Source organism: Primulina huaijiensis, chromosome 7, assembly GCF_012295235.1.
Source record: "Primulina huaijiensis isolate GDHJ02 chromosome 7, ASM1229523v2, whole genome shotgun sequence".
NCBI lineage: Eukaryota > Viridiplantae > Streptophyta > Magnoliopsida > Lamiales > Gesneriaceae > Primulina > Primulina huaijiensis.
In genome coordinates this window covers 4196670-4218741 of record NC_133312.1, presented here as the reverse complement: position 1 = coordinate 4218741, position 22072 = coordinate 4196670, and the positions used below count along the sequence as shown (strand labels likewise).

At 34.0% G+C, this 22072-nt stretch overlaps 1 protein-coding gene, 1 long non-coding RNA gene and 1 pseudogene across 2 annotated transcripts; 1 reads left to right on the top strand and 2 right to left on the bottom strand.

Moving 5' to 3' along the window:
* Positions 1–7422: 7422 nt before the first annotated feature.
* LOC140980308 (uncharacterized) lies at positions 7423–8335 on the top strand. The gene is made up of 2 exons (XR_012175921.1): positions 7423–7556; positions 8114–8335. It is a non-coding gene; the product is annotated as an uncharacterized lncRNA (long non-coding RNA).
* Positions 7518–15322, bottom strand: LOC140980307 (DEAD-box ATP-dependent RNA helicase 47A-like; annotated as a pseudogene).
* A 2106-nt stretch (positions 15323–17428) lies between these two features.
* On the bottom strand, positions 17429–19780 carry LOC140980939 (pentatricopeptide repeat-containing protein At5g46580, chloroplastic-like). The gene is given in 1 exon segment (XM_073447062.1): positions 17429–19780. A coding segment is annotated over 1 exon segment (2118 nt). The 5' UTR covers positions 19686–19780; the 3' UTR covers positions 17429–17567.
* Positions 19781–22072: the final 2292 nt, after the last annotated feature.

The following is a 22072-nucleotide window of genomic DNA, read 5'->3' as shown; positions in this document are numbered from 1 at the left end:
AATCTTACCTCAAAAGGAAGCTCTCGACGCGAGGATTCCGAATATATAATTTGTTTCGTGTTTAGATAACGTTTCGAGGTGCTTTCGTACGATAGAAATCGAATTCCCAACTTTTTTTCTCAAACCGTCGAAGGAAGAAGAAGATATATACTGAAAATCTGATCTTTATCATTACTTAAATAATATTCCAGAGAAACTCGCGCATATGCGCACCGGAACTCGCGCATATGCGCGTCGTGTGCTGCCCGTGCTCGCAGGTCTGCGCAGATGCGCGTCTTGTTCTGTCCAAAACGCTATTTTAGGTTCCGAATTTGCGAAGGTGGTCAACATGAAAGTTGTAGCTCTATGTCTTGGCTTTCCTTTGCCATCAACCTCACTCAATTTGGATATCGTACGCGAGAGTTATGCTCATTCACCCAAAATGTGTCATTGGAGGAACTGCAACGCACATGATACACTTCGGGGTGATTTTGCCCATATTTTCAAATGGATTTAGACAAAACTCAAAACATAAAAGTTTTAGTACTATGTCTTAGATTTTCAATGAAATTGGCCCCATGTCATTTGGACCAATACTCAGGTAATTATAATAAAAACCGTAACATGTGTCATTTTTCTGTTGCGGTTCAGCACACGTTTCAAACACAAATCAATTTCTAATACAATCTTTCATCCTCACCATCTATTTTCTCACTCTCATTGTCATGATATACATCATATACATAATCACATGACAATTTCATGCATTATCGATAATCAACATAAGATTTACGATAATACGATACATGGTCCTTACATTTACAGTGTTAGCAAACCATACACAACAAATCAATAATAATATTTAAAGAAATTAAAAAATTAAATGTTTCAACATCGTTGACTGCAATCATGGAGGAAAAAAAAACATTGTTTGGCCAACCTATCCTTAAAAGATAGAGTTAATTGAACATGAAAAATTGAGAAAATTGCCTACGACCCTTCGTTGCAAGAAAAAGGTTATGTATGCTACCGAAATGAAAAAATTGGACAAAAGACACTCAGCAGTTGCAGAGAGGTAGCCAACTTACTGTGGTCTGTGGAAGAGTTATGTCTAATGCTACAGTTTCGGCCTATACATCGACATCGCCACAGCCACAGCTGCCAACACCGTCACCTTACTCATTCTCAATCGCTTCGAACAGATGGAGCTCCAGGCCTCCTATTCTGGTCATCAATCTGGTTCTTCGGTTCCTGGCACTCGTTTTGGCCTTCGGCTTCTGCGCTCTCACTAGCAGCATTATCAACGAGAAATTCCGAGCTCAAAAATCAATCCTCCAGATTCTGCAATTATCCTGAATTACGGTAAGCATCAGCAACCACTGCAAAAGCCATTAACCAGTCCACACATCACACATACAAACACAACTTGCACAAACATGCGCAAGATTCTTTTCATTATGTCAGCATTCACTACATAGATGAACATAAAATAACGTTGATATCATGATAATACTTAATTATGATCCTATTGCAAAATAGATATAATATATATAATATAGTATGTGGAGAAACCGAGTGAGACTTCAAAAAAACAAGAAACATAAAATGGATTTAGACCCAAAACGTGAACCACTCAAATAAATAAAATAGGAAGATCATAGGAAAAAACACACAATCATCAAATAGATTAATCAAAACCAAATACGACGATGAAAAGAAACATAAAAATTAGATATTATGATATGATTGCTGAATTTAATCGAAGAAAGAAGCAGGAAAAATAAAATAAAAATATGAAAAAGATATTGAAAAATTCGAAAATCATGCAAGAAAAAGATTGAAAAAACTAAACCATGGTTGTTTAAAATGATAAATAAACTGTGAAATAATATTTGTTATTGAATAATTTGTGAAAAATTATGTTTCTACTTTCATTTGTAAATATAGAATCAATATTCATAATACACTTAAGTTTGTTATCTACGTTCAATGCACGTGCTTAACTACTGGTGTATATAAATATACTAGAAATAATGCACGTGCGTTGCACGTGAGAAACATATGTTGAAGTAATTAGAATTTGAAATAAAATTAGTTAACTCAACAAAAACAATGATAATAGTATTGTAAATTTTGACGATTCGTGTTAATTAGCATATGTAACTAATTTGGAAAAAACATATTTTTTAATTTTAAAAAAAGATTTGGACTACTAAAATTTTTCTCATATCTTTTTTATCATATTGTTTTCTTTTATTATTTGTCATATTCTCTCACTAATGCATATATTTTATTATAATATTCAATTATTACAATCTTTTTTGACAATCGATGATATGCAATTTTTTATTTACAATGTTGTTTGATTTTTATTCTCTTTCATGTAAATTGACAACAATTTCTACTGGATGCTTTTACTTTCCTAGTTACCTTTAATTTATTAGACACTTATACTTGATAACATACAAACTACACATTATTATTAGAGGTTAGCAAAATTTCGGTTAAAGCGAATTAACCGACCGAACCGAGTCAATTCGGAAATTCGGTTCGGTTATTTCAGAAATTCGATTTTAAAATTAAAAAAAAAATTCGGTTATATCGGTTAATTCGATCGGTTCGGTTACGGTTTTCAAAATTTTGAAATCGGCTAACCGAATTAAATGATATAATAAATATTATTATTTAATAAATTCTTATTATTTATCAATTTTAATATATATTTTTATTTTTAATTTTAAAATCAGCCCTAATTCTAAAGAAAAATTTGTGATGTATGTGATTTTATGTTTTTATGTATTTGTGTAGATTGTAGTGTTCAAAAAAATTACATATATAATTAAAGTTAAATCACAATTTTTTTAAAAACTAATCGGTTAATTCGGTCACCAACCGAATTGACCGATTTTAATTCGGTTCGATTTTTATCGGTTATGAAAATTAATTCGGTCGGGTCGGTTATTGCTAAATATTTCGGTTCGGTTCGGTCCGGTTATGACTAATTCGGTTCGGTTCGGTCGGTAACAAAACCGATCGAATGCTCACCCTTAATTATTATAACAATCTATCATCACATAAAAAGTACTGATAGATTGATTTAAATAAATATTGATTAAATGTTATCATTTATTTGCAATTTATAATAATAATATATTTGACAATAAATCATCTTTTTACTGACTCTTATAACACTTATTTTAATATTTCATATTAACTCATAAGTATAATTAGCACAATCAAATTATTAATGTCATATCGGTATTACCTCAAGAAAAATAATATATTTAGTTTTTCTAATTGTTTAAATATCTTAACGAGAACATTTGTGTACCCTTATCTTGAGAAAAATTCATTACATTTATAAGTTTTGAACGGTAAATATAACTTTATAGTATACATTTAATTTGGAAACTGAATTCATTGTATGACAAACAATTCTTCCATTTCTATTTTTTGTGTAACCCAAAAGAATTAATAGTTTTTCTCTTTTATCTTCTCTAACTCATTGTAAAAAGTTATAAAAAATATTTATATCTAGAAAAATATTTTTATTTATTGTTTTTCTTGTCTATATATTTTGTTATATGTGAGCATATATTCTACTTCATTGTCTTAATTGTCATATATCTTTACTATATAATTTGTGTACATTGAAGATGAATAAGTTCATTTTGTAGTTTTTTATTACTTGGACTTAAGTTGATATATTAATATGTGATATACATAGATATAAGAATTTTCAAATTCAATTTATTCACAATGATTTTTCATAATTAAGGCCAACTCAAAATAATAAAAATTAGGATTCATAATTATTTTAAATATGATATAAAAATAATATGTGGTAATTTTTTTTTGACATTTTAGTTACAAAATACAGTGATAAATGAATGTTAGTGCATTATTTCATTGTGGCAATTATAACTTTATTTAAATATCTTATTTCTCACTCAAGGATCAAAATTTGTTTATTTCTTATTTTGTTATCGACAAATTCAATATTTCTTTTAAATGTTTTTGTTAATAATATTTACATGAGTTTTATTGTATATTTATCCAATTTGAAAGGGATAAATTATAATTCAATATATAATAATATTTTAAAATTGTAGAATGCTTCTAAATTTAAAAATCGAGTAACATGTAAGAGATCAATTCAAAACTAAAAGTTGATGCAACATGTTTCTTTTAGCTTTACAATCGAATAATATAGGATCGAGCTTTGCCAAAAGCAATAACTGATGGTAACTATGCAAGTCAAATCTTTAAATCATACAACAACTTAAGCGCCTACCCATAGTGGACAATTATTGTACCAAACAATCTATCTCCTAATAATTGCACCAATTGCAATCAATGAAAATCAAAGTCGCGATCTTAGCTCTGATACCAATTGTAAGCTCAAGTGTTTACTATTTTATCAAAACCTATAGATTATGGCAACAGCACAAATCAAATATTTTAAATAGTACAACAACTCAAGCACTACATTTCAATTACTCTACCAACATGATCAATTATTGTACCCAAAAATAAGTTTATGCAAATAACATTTTACTATATCATATAAATTTATAAGACATTTGAGTAGAGAAAAAAATTTATTTTTCATTTATTTGAAAATTTATATTTTAAAATAAAAGAAAAATCAGAAAAGTTGATAAAATCCCGAAACCTAAATTGAAAGTTGAATTAATACATTCATATTCATCATTAAATTTTACTATTTAATTTTAATAGATTTAACATGTTTATCCACTAAAAATATTGAAAGAATTGTTTATACAATTTAATAAAAAAGTCAAAGTACATCATTTTCTGATTCCGAATAACGATCACATTATTATTACGTTACAATGATAAATAAATTATTATTTTTAGTTTATCATCATATATAGTCTTTACCTCAATAAACACATTTTCGAATGTAGGATGCTAAATTTAATATTGACATTAGATAATTATAGTATTAATTATAACATTCTTTTTATTCTTCTCAATACATTAATTTACTATCTTCAAATATATTAATCTATTTATTATTGTATACAAAGTATAATAATTATTTGGTTAATTGATCACATTTAAGATTAGATGTTTGGAAAAAATTCTAATATATCTTTAAAGACCAATAGATGATGAAAAATTAAGAAAATGTAGAACACTACAGTGCATAAACTTTCGCTTTATACAGTGACAAAAGATAAGGTGAGACCAAGTGAGATACTTATATATATGAGTCTCATTCAACTTAGTCCATTATAATATTTTTATTAACCGACTTTATCCTTCGTTTTTACTTCACTAACTTTGCAGTGTGACTCATTCAAGCATTAACGTTTTATTTTTTTAGTACATAGTGGCCTCCACTCTCACCGACTTCAATTTTTAGAAGTCGATATTAGTAGTTTATATGTAATAGACAATTATTTTATTTTTATTTTCTGTCTTTTGATTAATTGTGTAATTTTTTATGTTCTACCTCATTCATTTTTAGAATTTTTATAATCATGATTAGAAGTATTGCACACATACAATATAAAATTAATATATTTTAAAATGTTAATATTGAAGTATCGAATAAATGTATTGAATCATTATTTAAGAACTTTTAGAAAAAAAAATATACATCATAATTCAGATTTAAAGATTAACATACAAATAAAGAATTGCGATGAATATCTTATAAAATAAATTGTGTTAGCTCAAAAAGATTAAATATGATTATTGTAAATGAATTTTTCTTAATTAATTAGAAAATTTTCAGCAAATGCGCTGAAATAATTAGAATGTTTTTAATATAGTATGTCAATAAATGTTTTTCATATGAGTTAGTGATTGAGTCATTATGAACATTTAAAAAAAATGTGTCTTTAGTTATAGTAACGGTGTCTTATAATTTAAAATATTAAATGAAACAAATTATTAAGATAAAAAATTAATTAGGAAATTCAAGAATATGTGACTACTCAATTAGTTTAATTGACACGCTATTTAGTTTGCTGATTTAATAGATGTTAAATCCACAATCTCTGAGTTTGACAAGAATTCTTGTAGAATAAAATACAATTATAATAAATTACTTGATTGTATATGTAATAAAATTTTTTATATCTCATATATGTTTGATTTATTTCATTTATAATGTTGAAATTTTATATATTATGATATAAGATTTGTTATACATCTTAACATTGATAAATTCACTAAAAATTTATATATTAATTTCCGCTACCATATAATTCTGGTTTCGCTTTGTATATTCATTTGTTTGAATTTATTATTCCTCATTTGTTATACATCTTAACATCATAATATGTCAAACATGAAAGTGAATATTAATTTAAAGAGATGATAATATTTATATATTGTAATAAATATATTTATCCCTCACAATACTGATAAAACTAACTTAAAAATAATATGTTGACGAACATTTTGCCAGGAATCCAAAAATACAACTCAAATGTCAACTTTGACACTCAATTTTGAGGGACTGCCAAAATGTCTCAACAACCCACAATTTTTGGACAAGATAGTAACATCACAATTTTGAAATCAAACTGATATTTTCCATTTTATATCAAAAATTCACGATTGAAAATTGATAATATTATGCATATAGATATTTAATATAAACTCGTGCGAGCTCATTTAGGCTCATCTTTAAATGAGTCGACAAAATTTCAACCAAACTCACATAAACTGTTTCGCGGTGTAGGCCAAACCGACAGACCCAACCCAAATTGACTGCTCAAATTACAACGATCTTTTACCGTGTTTTATTTAAATAATTTATAAATATAAACAGCAAAAAAATTTCGGTTGCAAAAAATTTTAATTTAAACACATAAATTCTAGCAAACTGTCACATGAGGACATGAAAAAAAAACAATAAGACTCCAAAGAAAATTCACAATTCGATAATGAGTTATTTCTAAACTTTAATTAATTTAATTTATATAATAAAAAGATAAATAAAAAATCTAAATCATTTGATTAAAATAACATATTATAATGTGGGTAGGCATAAAAAATCCAAATACTAATTTACATAATGAAAAGATATCATTGGATAAAAATAACATATTATAATGTAGATAAAAAAAATTAAATATTAATAATCACACATATTTAAAATATGGATAAGGAGAATGAAAAGACACATTTAAAATAAACAATTAATGTAAAGCAAACAATTAATAAGGAGACAAATGTAAATTCATATATAAAGTCACATATTTATATATATAATAGATAATAGATATTGACGTCGATATCAAAACTATGGGCTAAAATCTTTATTCATGTATTAAATGCAAGCCATTTGAATGACAGTAAAAGTAAAATAATAAAACACTAAACATACGAATATCGATAGCTTAAAATCCTACGAATCTATGATAAATAAGTTTTAACAGTTCTTTGGTTTAACTAGGTACTACTGCTTCAGTGTGAACATCTTTTCATTCCTTTACGCAGTTTATCAGCTCTTCAAATGCATTTGTGATATTGCCCATAGAGGCATTTTCATCTCAGATATGGTATCTGACTACATCAGCTTCATTTTTGATCAAGTAAGTGTACTCTCAATGAAGACCATAACTTCATTTATACAAATTCATTAGTCTCCACCTCTGCCTCTTTAATTGTACGCCTGCACGAAGAAAAGAACACATTAAATTCAAGTTTTATGTTGGGACATTTCAAACCAAAGAAATATATCAGTTGGCAACAGATATTTTCAAAATCAAAAGACTCATTTTCAGGACTAACGTAACCTAAAAATAAATACAGATAAGTACCCTCATGCTGTCCGTATTTGCCAACTTGTATGTGTCTTTTCAGAAGTTGGACTGCATGTCCTGAGTTCAATTCAACATCTTATGTTTAATCCAACTTCACATTACTAAAAGCTCAGAAGGAAAAACAATCACAGTCCATTAATCAAATCCTCTATTCACAAGAACATCTTCCACCCCAAAAAACCAATAAAATAAACATAAAAACCCACCCAATGCAAAAAATAGTTAGAAAACGAAGGCTTTATGAGAATAGAAACCACCCAAACTTGATGTTCTCTCTCTTTTTACGTGGAGTGTTCAAAATAATCATCTTATCGCCCATGTAATAGTTGGCAGGGTATCTCCTTATTTCATCGTCTTCTGTAGCCGTGCCAGCCATACAACAGATGGAAAATGGGAATTCACTTAGGAAGGCAGCTGTGGTCTATATATCCATGTCTTTCGCTTCATTCTTAATTATTGCAGCCAATGCATGCCTATCAGGGTACTAACTTTGTAAGAGGATTACATGGTGATTCTGCATTATGCAGGGAGCCAAGTACAGTTTTCTACGTCATGTATACCAATTTAAATGTTTAGTGGTTGAAATATGCAGGAAATGCGTTTCAATTCATCCCCCTTCAGATTAAGCTAAAGACATCGACGTGAAATGAAATTTACCAAGCCAAGTTTGCAAGCTGTCAGCTATAAAAAAGACTGAAACTTTTACATTAACGTTGAACTATTGGAAAAATCACGAGTCGATTAGTTGCAGAGATAATCAAACCCAAAACCGTGGTCTGGTTAGGAAGAAACTTAAAAGCCATCATATATCACAAGATTTAAACAAAATAATATCATTACCTTGAAACATCTACTGTGTTTTCAACTTCAGTAACAAGTTTTCCCTCTGTGAACTCACAAGACTGGATTGTAACCCCAAGCTGCTTCTGCGTGCTTTTCACTACAATGACTTCTCGCTCCTCACATATGGTGACTACTGTACCTTTCCTGTCTAGGCGTGCTGTTCGACCAGCTCGATGCGCATAATGAATTGAGTCAGTCGGCAAATCTAGATTACTACAAGATCACATTCTGGTAAATCTAATCCTCTAGCAGAAAGTTCATTCGTCAACAACACCCTCACATCCCCATGTCTGAACCTTTTTAAGATGGATGACCTTGCGAGCTTTCCAAGATCTCCGTGAAGCTCCGCTGCTTTCATTCCACGAGCCTCTAACTTGAACACGGCATCTTTTAGTTGTTTAGTGTGGTTCATGAAAGCAATCACACATTTCGCCTCAAGTGCATGTATACATCTTCTTAACATGTTCACCTTGTGCTGTATCCTTGTGACAGAGTAATAGTGTTTTAGTGAAGGTGGTAGACTCTGAACTGGAGCTCGAGCTTGCAAGTCAGAAACTGGACTGGAATCAGAAGGCATTCCTGACAACTCAATCGGAGCAGGACTAGGGGATGATTCAAGTGGGACTACACTTTTAGCCTGGACAAGAAGTGGATTGCATCCCCAACTTCTAGCCGCCCTAATCACTGAAAATGGTATTGTTGCAGATACCATTATAGTCTGACGCTCCACTCGCCTTGCTTCGGGACCATTCATAGCATGCAGACCTGCATTAGATCTCCGACCAACGTGTTCCAGTATATGATGCATATCCTCCCTAAAATTGAATGCAAGAAGTTCATCCACCTCGTCTAAAACTAAGTAACGGCAGTTATGTGTATGAAGCTTTCCTCCTCCGCTTACTTCCACAATCCTTCCTGGTGTCCCAACAACAATGATTGGCTTGTTCTTCTTAAGTGCCTCTTCCTGTCTCGACTTGTTTGCAACTCCTACAAGCTGTTGAACCAACCTCTTATCCGCAGGTCCAAGTAGCTTCTGAACTTCTCTTACAATGTGCATTCCAAGCTCCCTAGATGGTGCCACAATCACTGCTTCAATATTCATCTTATTCTTAGGTTCATCATCCTTCTTTGGTGCCCCCACTTTAGAAAGTATAGGAAGAAGATATGCCAGTGTTTTTCCTGAACCTGTGTAGGACTGAATCACAGCAACATGATTATCAAGGATCACGGGAATCGCTGTAGCCTGAACATCTGTAGGAACTTTATAACCTTCATTATCTAGCCTCAGCCTCTCACTAATAAAGGCGGAAGGTGAAGCTCTGAGAAAGATTTTGCAGCAAAGGGAGCCAATGCCTCTATATCAACTTTCTTTTTCATCTGCGCCGAGTTATTTTCTCTTTGACCAACTTTCTTCTCTCCTTTTGGGGACTTCAATTGTGGAAATCCCAAGACTAAGTATTGGATGTATTGGACATGAGTTGAGCGAGAGTAACTGAAAACTCTATTATTGCTCAAGTGAAGTATGAAGACTTGTTTTGTACAGATATATACATCCGCTAGTAAACTAACTAACTAAAATCAGTGAACAACTAACTGAGATACTAACTGATAATTAGCTGACTAAGCATTAATTAAAAGATAATACGCCCCCTCAAGATGGACGGTATATGTCATGAATAGCCATCTTGGACATGAGATTCGATAAGGATGAGAAGGGGAGTGGTTTTGTAAACATATCGGCGAGTTGTAGGTGTGACCGGATGGGAAGAAGCTTGATGACCCCATCAACTATCTTTTCCCGAACAAAGTGACAATCTATCTCGATGTGTTTAGTGCGTTCATGAAAAATCGGATTGTTTGCAATGTGAATGGCAGCATGATTGTCACAGAAGATGACAGCTGGAGAAGGCACAGCAACATGGAGGTCTTTTAACAGCTGCAAGATCCAGACAAGTTCACTCGTAGTTCCCGCGAGCGCTCGATATTCTGCTTCGGCAGAAGATCGAGAAGTGGTGGTTTGTTTCTTGGCTTTCCAAGATATAAGTGAATTGCCAAGAAAGACGCAGAAGCCTGTGACAGAACGACGAGTATCCGGACATGACGCCCAATCAGCATCCGAAAATGCTTTAAGTTGAAGTGATGAAGTAGCTGAAAAGAAAATGCCTTGGCCAGGTGATGATTTAAGATATCGAAGAAGATGATGAACTGCTGTCAAATGGGCGGAACGCGGTTGAGCAACGAATTGACTCAGCTTGTGGACAGCATATGTGATGTCAGGACGTGAAATGGTGAGGTACAGGAGGCGACCAATGAGACGTCTATACATAGAGGAGTCTGGGAGCAACTCTCCTTGATCAGCTGATAAATGAATAGTTGGATCCATGGGAGTGGTAGTTGGCTTTCCAGCAAGAAATCCAGTATCCTCCAAGAGTTGTAACGCATATTGACGTTGACAAAGGGAAATCCCGTCCTTTGAACGAGCAATTTCCATCCCTAGAAAGTACTTCAAGGACCCCAAATCCTTCAATTTAAAATGACTGTTGAGGAAGTTTTTGAGGGAGTCAATGGTAGGCCGAGATGGGCCAACGATGATGATATCATCAACAGACACCAACAACGCAATAAAGGATGAATATGTTCCTTTAGTAAACAAGGTGTAGTCTGATTTTGATTGAGTGAAACCAAAACTAAGAAGTGAATGAGAAAATTTGGAATACCACTGCCGAGAAGCTTGTTTGAGGCCGTATAAGGACTTATTGAGCTTACACACTAAACGATCGGAACGAGCCCTTGAACTTGATATCTTGGAATAGCCTAAAGGCAAATCCATATAAACGTCTTCGAATAAGTCTCCATTGAGAAAAGCATTGTTGACGTCCAGCTGGACTAAAACCCAATTGTTGATGGAAGCAAGGACCAATAGTATTTTGACAGTTGCAAGTTTAGCCACAGGTGAAAATGTCTCAAAGAAATCAACACCCTCTTGTTGAGTGTAGCCTTTAGCCACTAATCGAGCTTTGTAACGATCGACCGATCCATTGGAGGCATATTTGACTTTGAATACCCAGCGACATCCAATGGTATGCTTGCCCTATGGTAAAGGTACAATAGACCACGTGCAATTTTCTTCTAAGGCCGGTAGTTCATCATTCCAGCCTCATGATAGAACTTTGGCTCAAATTTGGCAGAGACATTGAGAGCAAAAGCTCTATGATGCTGTGTTAAAAGGTCATAAGAAAGATGATTGCTTAAAAGATATGGAACCGAGCAATCTGTTTGTGGTTTTTGCAGTAGCAAATTGCAATGATAGTCCCGAAGATATGACTGTGGCTGAGAAACTCTGGTAGATGTTCGAGTTGGTGCTTGGATTTGTGTGGACTGAAGATCAGATTGGATGAGTATTTCATCCACTGTAGGAGTCAATAAGCCTTCTGGAATACATGTATTGTTAGCAGCAGAATGAAAGTCTTCAAGTGCTGGTTTGGGTAGCACAACATCAGGAAACAAATCAACTAAAGGTTCTGATGTAGCACTTGAGTGAAATGGAAAAATATTCTCATGGAACACCACGTCCCGTGAAACAAACACCTCAGAATTGTGAATATCATACATTTTATACCCTTTCATTCCAGGTGGATAGCCCAGAAAAACACACGTCCTTGCTCGTGGTTGGAATTTATGTCTTGGAGCAGGAAGTGTGGAAGCAAAACCTAAACATCCAAAGACCCTGAGAGCAGAGTAGTCAAATGTATGTTTGTACAAGAGTTCATAAGGAGTCTTGTGTTGTAGCCAAGGGGAAGGAATCCTATTTATCAAAAAAGTTGCTGTCAAGACACACTCGCCCCAAAATCTGAGAGGGACTCGTGACTGAAAATACAAGGACCTGGCCACATTCAGCAAATGCTGATGTTTTCTCTCAACCACAGAATTTTGTTCTGGTCTTTGTACACAAGAGAATTGATGTATCATCCCTTTTGTGTGGACTAAATCTGTGAATGCCAATTCTCGAGCATTATCGGTTCTAATAGCTTTGATCTTACTATTGAATTGAGTCTCTACCATAGCATAGAACCGTGAAACATATTGTGGTGCATCAGATTTGCTGTGAATGAGGAATACCCAAGTAAAACGTGTACAATCATCCACAAGTGTGAGGAAGTATCTTTGATTATGTAATGTAGAAACAGTAAATGGTCCCCAAATGTCACAATGTATCAAATCAAAAGGAGATGAAGATATACGATGATTTGAAACAAATGGTAACCTTTTTTGCTTAGCCAAAGGACAGATATAGCATGGATTAGTATTGTCCAAAGGGATCCTTTGACATTTCAGCTGATCTTGTATGCGTGCCAGAATTTTGTTGGAGGGATGTCCTAGACGATTATGCCATTCTTGAACAGAGACTAAGTTTGCAGGAAGTTCAGAGGGTGTGTCCACTTCGAGAACGTAGAGATTGTCCACTCTGTTACCCTTGTCAATCGTCTTCTTGAGGTTGAGATCCTGGATCACAAACTTGTCACGGGAAAAACTTATAACCATCTTAGTATGCGCTATGAACGAACCAACAGAAAACAAATTGAACTTGAAGGCCGGGACAAACAGAACATCCCGAAGAATTAAATCATCATTGATCTTGACATCGCCACATTACTCAACATTAACATGTGTATGGTTTGGTAATGTGACAACTGAATTCCGTATGGGTTTCATGGAGATAAAGTCTTTAGAACTTGAGCATATATGTCGTGAGGCTCCAGAATCCATTATCCAACTGGAAGACGACATTAAGGAATGTGGCACATATATAGAGAGGCAAGTACCTGAAGAATGAGATGTGTTGGCTGCATCATGAGACTTATTCACAGTAGATGATAGATGGTTGGCAAACATAGTCATGAGTTGGTCATACTGATTTTTGTTCAGACCTTGAAAAAAGTGCTCACTTTTGCTGTCAAATACATCAGTTGCAGCCTCAGGAGAATTTAGTTGGCTTGAGGCTAAATTAACCGGATGAGTTTGAGGTGGAAAATGGTTTCGAGGAGGTCTTTACTTGAACCCCGGTGGATAACCATGTATCTTGTAGCATGTGTCCAGAGTATGACCATGCATATTGCACGTGGAGCAGAAAGGACGTTCTCTCGGATAATTCCTCACGTTGTAACGAGGCTTACCTCTGAATGCAGATCCCATGTTATCGTTTGAAAACCTGGTTGATTCTCCCTTGATTGGCTCTCCTTTTACCGCAAGCGTCAAGCCATCGGATGAATATGTGGGTGTACCAATCTGCCGTTGCCTTTCTTCTTGGATGATCATAGAGAACACCTTGTTAATTGGAGGCAAAGGATCAATCAACAGAACTTGGCTCCTGACCTGGGAGAATGATTCATTAAGCCCCATCAGAAAGGCTAGCACATAGTCCATCTGATGATGCAGCTCCAGTTTCTTAATTCCTTCACAACAGTTCCCACAAATGCATTGAGGTCTGAAATTGTTGAGCTCTTCCCAAATGGCCTTGAGCTTTGTGAAATATACACTTACAGACGATTCACCTTGACGATGATTGATTAATTCACGCCTTAGTTGAAATATTCTCGGACCATTGCTCTGCTGAAAACGATCTTTGAGATCTTGCCAAATATCCACAGCAGAATCTGCGAAGATGATACTTGCTGATATATCCTTTGAGACGGAATTGAGTATCCATGAAATCACAATGTTGTTATTTCGCTTCCACGAAGTCAACAAATTCGGATATGAATTATCAGGTTTTGGGATTGATCCATCCACAAACCCCAGCTTGTTCTTCACAGAGAGAGCTATGATCATAGCACGATACCAGGAGGCAAAGTTATCTCCAGTCAGTAGTTGAGAGACAAGAACAAGCCCTGGGCCATCGGAGTGATGTATATAGTAAGGATTCATGGAATCATCAAAATTAGCCATCGTTTGTGCCATTGCAGAAATAAACCGTGAAGTTGGATTAATTCAGCTTCATCGTCGGAGTATGCGGAGCGGCGAGCATCTCAACTTGATCGGAGATCGGAGATCTTCAATCGAGTGAGCAGTTATGCTCTGATACCATATTGGATGTATTGGACATGAGTTGAGCGAGAGAAACTGAAAACTCTATTATTGCTCAATTGAAGTATGAAGACTTGTTTTGTACAGATATATACATCCGCTAGTAAACTAACTAACTAAAATCAGTGAACAACTAACTGAGATACTAACTGATAATTAGCTGACTAAGCATTAATTAAAAGCTAATACTAAGTTTATTTTTCTCATTTCCCCTGGTTGTCTCCACTTTATCACTCAAACCAAGTGTTTCAAGAGTGAGAGGATCATTCCCATTACCAACCCGACAAATAAAGCGCATGCTGCTATACAACGGTGCTACTCGGGAAAATCCCGAATATTTTCCAAGAGATAAAGAATCACCACAAAAAAGAAGCACCCTCTTCGCAGATAAAGAATGCATTGTTCTTCCTGACAAATTGATCAGTAGCAACGAAATCTACTCGACGTTGGTTTCGTTGCAGTACAGGCCCAAAGATGCAACAATTCCTGAAAATTTGCACAATAAAGTTGCAAACCAATTCTTGCAGTTACCGTAGCGTTTGTATCGATTCAATCTCTGGGCATTCCTCAACTTACAATAAAAAAAGGAAAGAAAGAAACGAGCTAAACTTAAGATTGAAGCAACTACTAGGCCATGAAAAACGATTTTATGTCAAATAAATAGAATGAATGAGCTCAAAAAGATAGTGCTGGGTAAATTTTGAGAACTACTTTGATGGAATTCAAACTTCATGACAAAACAACTGAGTGATGCTATCAAACAGCTTGAATGCAATCTACAGTTCCACATATTTCAACAACATAATTCATTTGTTTGTATTCTGACGCACTCAAGCTCGCACAAATCTACGTACATGCACAACTATATGTTTGTGTGAGAGACAAATACCTAAGAAGGAAGATGATGGAGTGCAGATAACAGCAATGGTGAATGGAAGGATAGAGGTGTCAATTCACGGTGGGTTGGTTCGGGTTGATAAATAGTACTATTCAAAAATCGTTCATCTCGAACTCAACATGAACTCGAGCCAATCCGAAAACTCTCAATACGAACTCGAACTCGAACTGAAATCATCTCGATCAACCTGATTAAACCGATTTTGAATTTTTTAAAAAGAAAATTGTATAAATTTTTTTAAAAAATAATAATATTTTAATTTAATCACATAATAACAAAATCTCTCTCATATATATAATTTAAATTTGAAAGTCTAATTATAGAAAAATAAAATATATTACTAAATCAAATAAAAAATTGTTTAAAAAATAAAAAATGTTCAAAATAAATATTAAATTATGAAAATTTATGATATAAATAAACAATAAATATATTTTCAGACATACAATATATAAAAATATAGAAAATATTTATTAATTATATTTTTTAAAAAAATTGAAATTTTCGGGTCAACTCGGGAACCCAACCCAACCCAACCCAATCCGATCATTTTTTTTTCGGGTCAACTATAGGGTCCAACCCGATCTGACCCTAACCCGAAAATCCCAAACTCAAACTTGATTTTTTTCGGGTTGAACTGTGTCGGATTGATGAGTCGTGTCTGATTTTGACATTCCTACGTAAGGAAGCCCGGTAAGCTCAAGAATTCAGAATAAAGCACCAATTTTTAGCTAAAAGATAATTCTGCAGAAGGAATTTTTTTTTTTTAAAAAAATGGCCTTGTTCGAATTTTTCAAATTGAGTTTTTTTCCCTTAAAAAATTGTTTTGCTATTGACATTTTAAAAAGTACAAGAAGAAACTAAATGGAAATTCAAGTTTTTATTAAAGTTCGAATTACTTATTCTTTTTTATTAATTGGGAAATATTATTTAATTAATAAATGATAGAATCTAGTAGCAAAACAATTGAAAAAATTGTAATTCCTATAAGTTAGATATGTTTATTGTAATTTGTCAATGTTTGTTTTTATCTATTAATTTAGATTTTTTTTTTGTTTTGATAATTTTTCTGATCGTAAACATTAAATCCAGCAAATATTGTTTATTTAACACTTATGTATGTAGTCAGTATAAACTTATTTTAACATATTAAAACATATCTCAGTACAAATAAATAGAAAAACAATTTTTCTGTCATTTTTAAATATCGAGTGTTGTTTTTGCTCTTCGTTTTTCTTTTATTTTTGTTGAGGTTTATTTAAATGCATGTGATATTACGTAAGAGGCATTATTGTAAAATAAGCAAAATATTCGATTGTTTATTGGCTTCTATTGCAAAAAAAATACGAAAAAAATACAAGTCCAAACATCGACAAATTACATGACAAAAACACAAATCAAATTAACTTACGAAACTAGAATTACAATTTTCTCAAAAAAAAAAATACAAAGACCGATACTCTGGAGTGATCATGATTTCAATTTTATTAAAATAACTATATTAATCGGTTTGGTTAGCCCGGTGTAATTGTTAAGTATATCAGTTATTTTAAATTGTTCGACTAGATTTGCTCTATTTTTTTTTCAAAATCAACTTGACTAATCAGACTAAACTCAAAAGGATTTTTAAAAAAAGAATATCATTTTGGCTACTTGGGTTTTGTGAAAATTCCGTTAACTTAGTTTAACACCTAGGGTCCCAAAACTTGGACGAGAATTGAGATTCGAGACTTAATTATAACATCTCATCCGACTGAAAAAAAGTCGATTGTTGTATTATTTTAAATATTTAAGTTGATAATTAGAGAAGCCATTATTCCAATTATACTCGATGCAAAAATATAATTTGTTATAGTTTGGGTCTAACAACAGTTTACAGTATTTCAGAATAGAAATCTCAAGATACAATTGCATGTACACATATGTATTGACAGTAACAATTTATCTGCTGATGCTTAAGCTGCCGCAGAAGAAGCCTTCGATCGAACCCATTCCACCAAATCTTCTCGAGTCGCGAAAAAGAAACCAGCTTTCTCCTCACTTTCCCTAAAAGGGACTGCAAGTTTCTCCACATGAGAAGCAAAGGCACTCCCTAAACCTTGAGAAAACTTGTGAGTTCCAGCTCCCGTGTTGGCCGAGAATAAAGCGGGTAAAGTTTCTTGGTGTTCGATACTTTTAGCCAGAGTGCCCATCCATTCTTCGAATGCTGTATGAGCTGCACCAACAGAGAGAGATCGAACGTTTAGTCGCCACTCTTCTTCGGTTTTCGTATGCAGACCAGGATATAGTCCATACACAGATCCCATATACAAAAGCTCGTGTGCTCGTACATGGAGATTTCTGTTTCGACATATATCAATCAAACAGTTGCAGAATGGTCTCCTAGCTTCGACTAATGTGCTGTTTAGTATGCTTTTGAACTCTTCTCTGACAATGTCCAAGTTAGTGATCTTTTCATCTGACATTAGCCTGACTAAAGCAACCAATCTCGGGTTTGCTAGCTCTAAACAAGAAAGGACCTTGTCGGCATCGTCCCCATCGCAGTATGACACAACGGATAGCAAGCACCCACACAACCTATCATCTGGCTTTACGCCTGAGTCCACTGAGGTTTTGAACACCTTAACCAAATCATCGATCTTCTTTGCACGTCCCAAGCATTGGATCAAACAAGTGCACCCCATGACATTGAGATCCACACCAGCCTTGGACATTTCCTTGAACAAAACCATGGCCTTATCAACGTTTCCTCCACTTCCATAAATATTAAGCATGGCTGTGTAGCTCCAACAATCCGGCTTGCTTCTCTGGGAACCTTTCATGTCCTCAAACAGTCTCTCGCCCTCTTCTACCAACCCAAGATCCGCACACATACTCAACAATGTATTGTACAAAATGAAATCGACTGGCCATCCTTTCAACTTCATTAGTTCCCAAAGCTCCAATGCATCTCTAGCCCACCTAGCCCTCCCATAAATCTTTATCAATGCAGTCAACGTCTTCTCATTGGGGACGATCCCCAATTCCACCATTTCCTCAAACAAGCTTCTAGCCAAGCCGGGCTTTCCAACCTTACCCATTGCCTGCAACAATGTGTTGTACACAACCAAATTTGGTTGCACTCCAAGTGACTTCATTTCCTGCAAAACATACCGAATCCCATCATAATCCCCTGCCTCGCCAAACATCTTACCAAGAACAGAAAAAGCAATGGGATCAGGCGTCCACCCACTAGCTCTCCCTTTCTCATACAGACTCAGCACCTCCTCAACCTTACCCAATTTTGCATACACATCCAAAACAGCAGAATAAGTAACTTCATCAGGCATCAGCCCCGTCTTGTGCATCCTCTCAAACTATTCCACTGCCTTGTCGAAAATATTACATCTTTTCGCACACGTAATAATAGTGGAATAGGTAATGTTATCAAGCTCAATTCCTTTCTCGATCATTTCAAGGGCAAGATCCTCAATATGCTGAAACTGTCTGCCAAACCTCAAAGACTTCATAGTAACATTGTAAAATATTGTTTCAATGGTAAACAAATTCTGGGTTTTCACCCAATTGAAGAAAAGAAGCGACTTTTGCCATGACCTCAAGCCATTCAGCACTAAAAGCGTATTTTCCCTACTGGGTGGAGTTGGAATTCCCTCAACAACAGCCAAGAATTCAGATTCCTCGCATTCATCAAGTTTCTTGGAAAATTCTCTCAAGTCTTTGATCTGTGGATTGTACGAATAAGCAGAGCGTTTGTGGCGATGGAGAGAAAGAACGGAAGGCTTAGGCTTGGTGGGGTTAACCCAAGTGGATTTGGGCTTGGATAAAAGCAGGGTTTGGTTTGGATTATCAGAAAGAAGTGTGGTGGATAAGGGCAAAAGCTGCTCCGCCAAAGATTGATTCTTTTGCTCTTGGGCTAAGGCGGAAGGTGGCGGAGGTGCTCTCTTGCTTGAGCTGTAGAAAACTGTGAATCTTTTCTTATTGGGAAGTTGAGAAGGGGTGGTGAAGGGAGGAGGTTGACGGTGGTTGGCCGCAGAAGAGTGGTGGTAAGGTGATGTAGAAATTTTTGTGGCCATGGAATGGAAGAACAGAGGTTTTGGAAATTTGACTGGTGAGAATACCTATAATTTCCCCATGCTTATGGATATGTTTGTTGTGCGAGATATTTTATCAAGCAGATGCAAATATTGGAATGTATTCAAAAGAATTTAGAAAATTTTTAAAAAGTAAATGACAGAACAAGGTTTCCATAAAAAATTTTATTCATATATATTTTTATATAAAAATATTGTTAACTACATTATAGTTACGAATAATTACAATTTAGTCACAAAATGACCATATCACCGTCCATCTAAAAAATAATTAGGACAACACACCATAAATTTTAAGAATAACAAAAAATCCTATTTAAATATTTATTTTAATTAAATAATTAATAATAAAAAAAATCCTATGAAAATCATATTTAAGTTATTAACTAAAATATAATCTCTAAAATTTTGTAAAAACATGCTTTTTTTCCCCAATTTTTCGTAAATTTGAACCAAGGTTTTATATTGACGTTGTCAGATTTTTTCTTGCTTGGGAAAATAAATACAGATTGAATAAATCAACAAGATCATAAGAAAATTGGCGAATGAAGAGTTGTAAGAAGCTTGATCAAATCATTTATATTTTGATGTTATAAAATTTTTGCTATTCAATGGATGACAAAAACTTGTGTGAGACTGTCTCACGGGTCGTATTTTATGAGACAGATCTCTTATTTGGGTCATACATGAAAAAGTATTACTTTTTATGCTAAAAGTATTACTTTTATCCTGAATATCGATACTGAATCCAATCAAACATTATTGCAATATAGCCTGAGGAAAAAAGTGTCCATCCATACAGGTAACTTTGCATCTATATTACATGTTTCAAGATTATTAATACACTTGAAGCATACAACGTCAGAGAAAAAATAATTTACATCGACGCTCTCTAGAAAATAAATAACAAAAGCTTAATGCTCCATAAGGGAACTCACATCTAAACCCAGCTATAAATCTACAAGATTAACATAGAAGTTTCACATAAAAATTTTATTCAGAGTTAAATTTATGAATTAGTACACGATGAATATGTGATTACCTTGAGGGGGGACGTAGGATCGAGCAGTCTTCTTATCAAATTCTCGGCAGTCTTTTGAACACAAGAGTCAGGAAAATGTTGTATAACCTCGCCTGCAAATGAAAAGATGAGAGCTTTTCTTGCAATTTTTGTGTCAATTCCCCGTGCTTGGAAGTAGAAGAGCTGGTTCTCTTCCAAATCACTAATTGCTGCTCCATGGGAGCATTTGACATCATCTGCTAAGATCTGGAGATTAGGTTTGACATTAACGGTCGCACGAGGCTTCAAAAAGAGGGTCCTCGTTAGTTGTCCTTCATCTGTTTGCTGAGCTTCTCTGCACAAAACAACATCGATTATAATAGCTGCATGAATCTCATGTAATGGGATAAATAGCCAGAATCATCTCACTTATGTAAATTTGGTATGTTCTAACATATTTTTTTTGGTCGATAAATCAGAGGATATTATTATTGATTTAGTGCTTCAGTAATATCAATTAATTTGAGAGTGCAATCTTATTCTTTTAGTGGAGTAGAATAAGATTAATAAATTATTTTGATTAATCATGAGTTGATTGGATCAAATTAATTTATTGGAGCTTAATTTAATTGAATCCGACCAGGTCCCTTTGGTGGCTCTAATATAAACTCGGATAAATTATATGAGTTATAATTTATGGTATATGTGGGATAAATTTATCTGGACAATTATATTGCATGGAAGTTTATCATCTAAATCTTCTAGATATGGTATAATATATTCTGTCCATTTAAATTTATATTTTAAAAGATATTGTCATTATCTTTTACGTTACAAGATATCACAAATATATATTATATATATGTGATATTGTAACAAGTGACCACACACAATCCTACGTTAAGAGTTTGAGAGAACACCGGAGAAGGCTTGGAGGTTTGGAGCGTAGATCCAGTGCAGAGAAAGATCGAAAANAGATTGATGTGATTGTGGTTTGAATGGATTGATTTATTTAATTTTTGAACAGTTTATGGCCTTAGTTTTTGGTGAAATTGTATTTCGTATTTTCGAGTCTGTAACCAAGGGGGTGGATTACGACTCCATGTTTCCCCTTGTTTATTTTCGTGCAATTTTATTGTATTTTTTCGGATTTGGCTTTTCTATTTCTGATTCAAGAACTGGAGGGCCGGATGCAATTTCAATTAAAACTATAAGGACCAGAGTGAAATTTCGTCCAAAGGATTCCAGGGACCAGAGTGCATCTTCTTCAAATCGTCAGGGACTTGTCCTGTAATTTCGAAAACCACCATGAAAATTGCAAATCTGGATCGCACACGACGAAAGCACGCGGCCGCGAGGATGAGGAGTG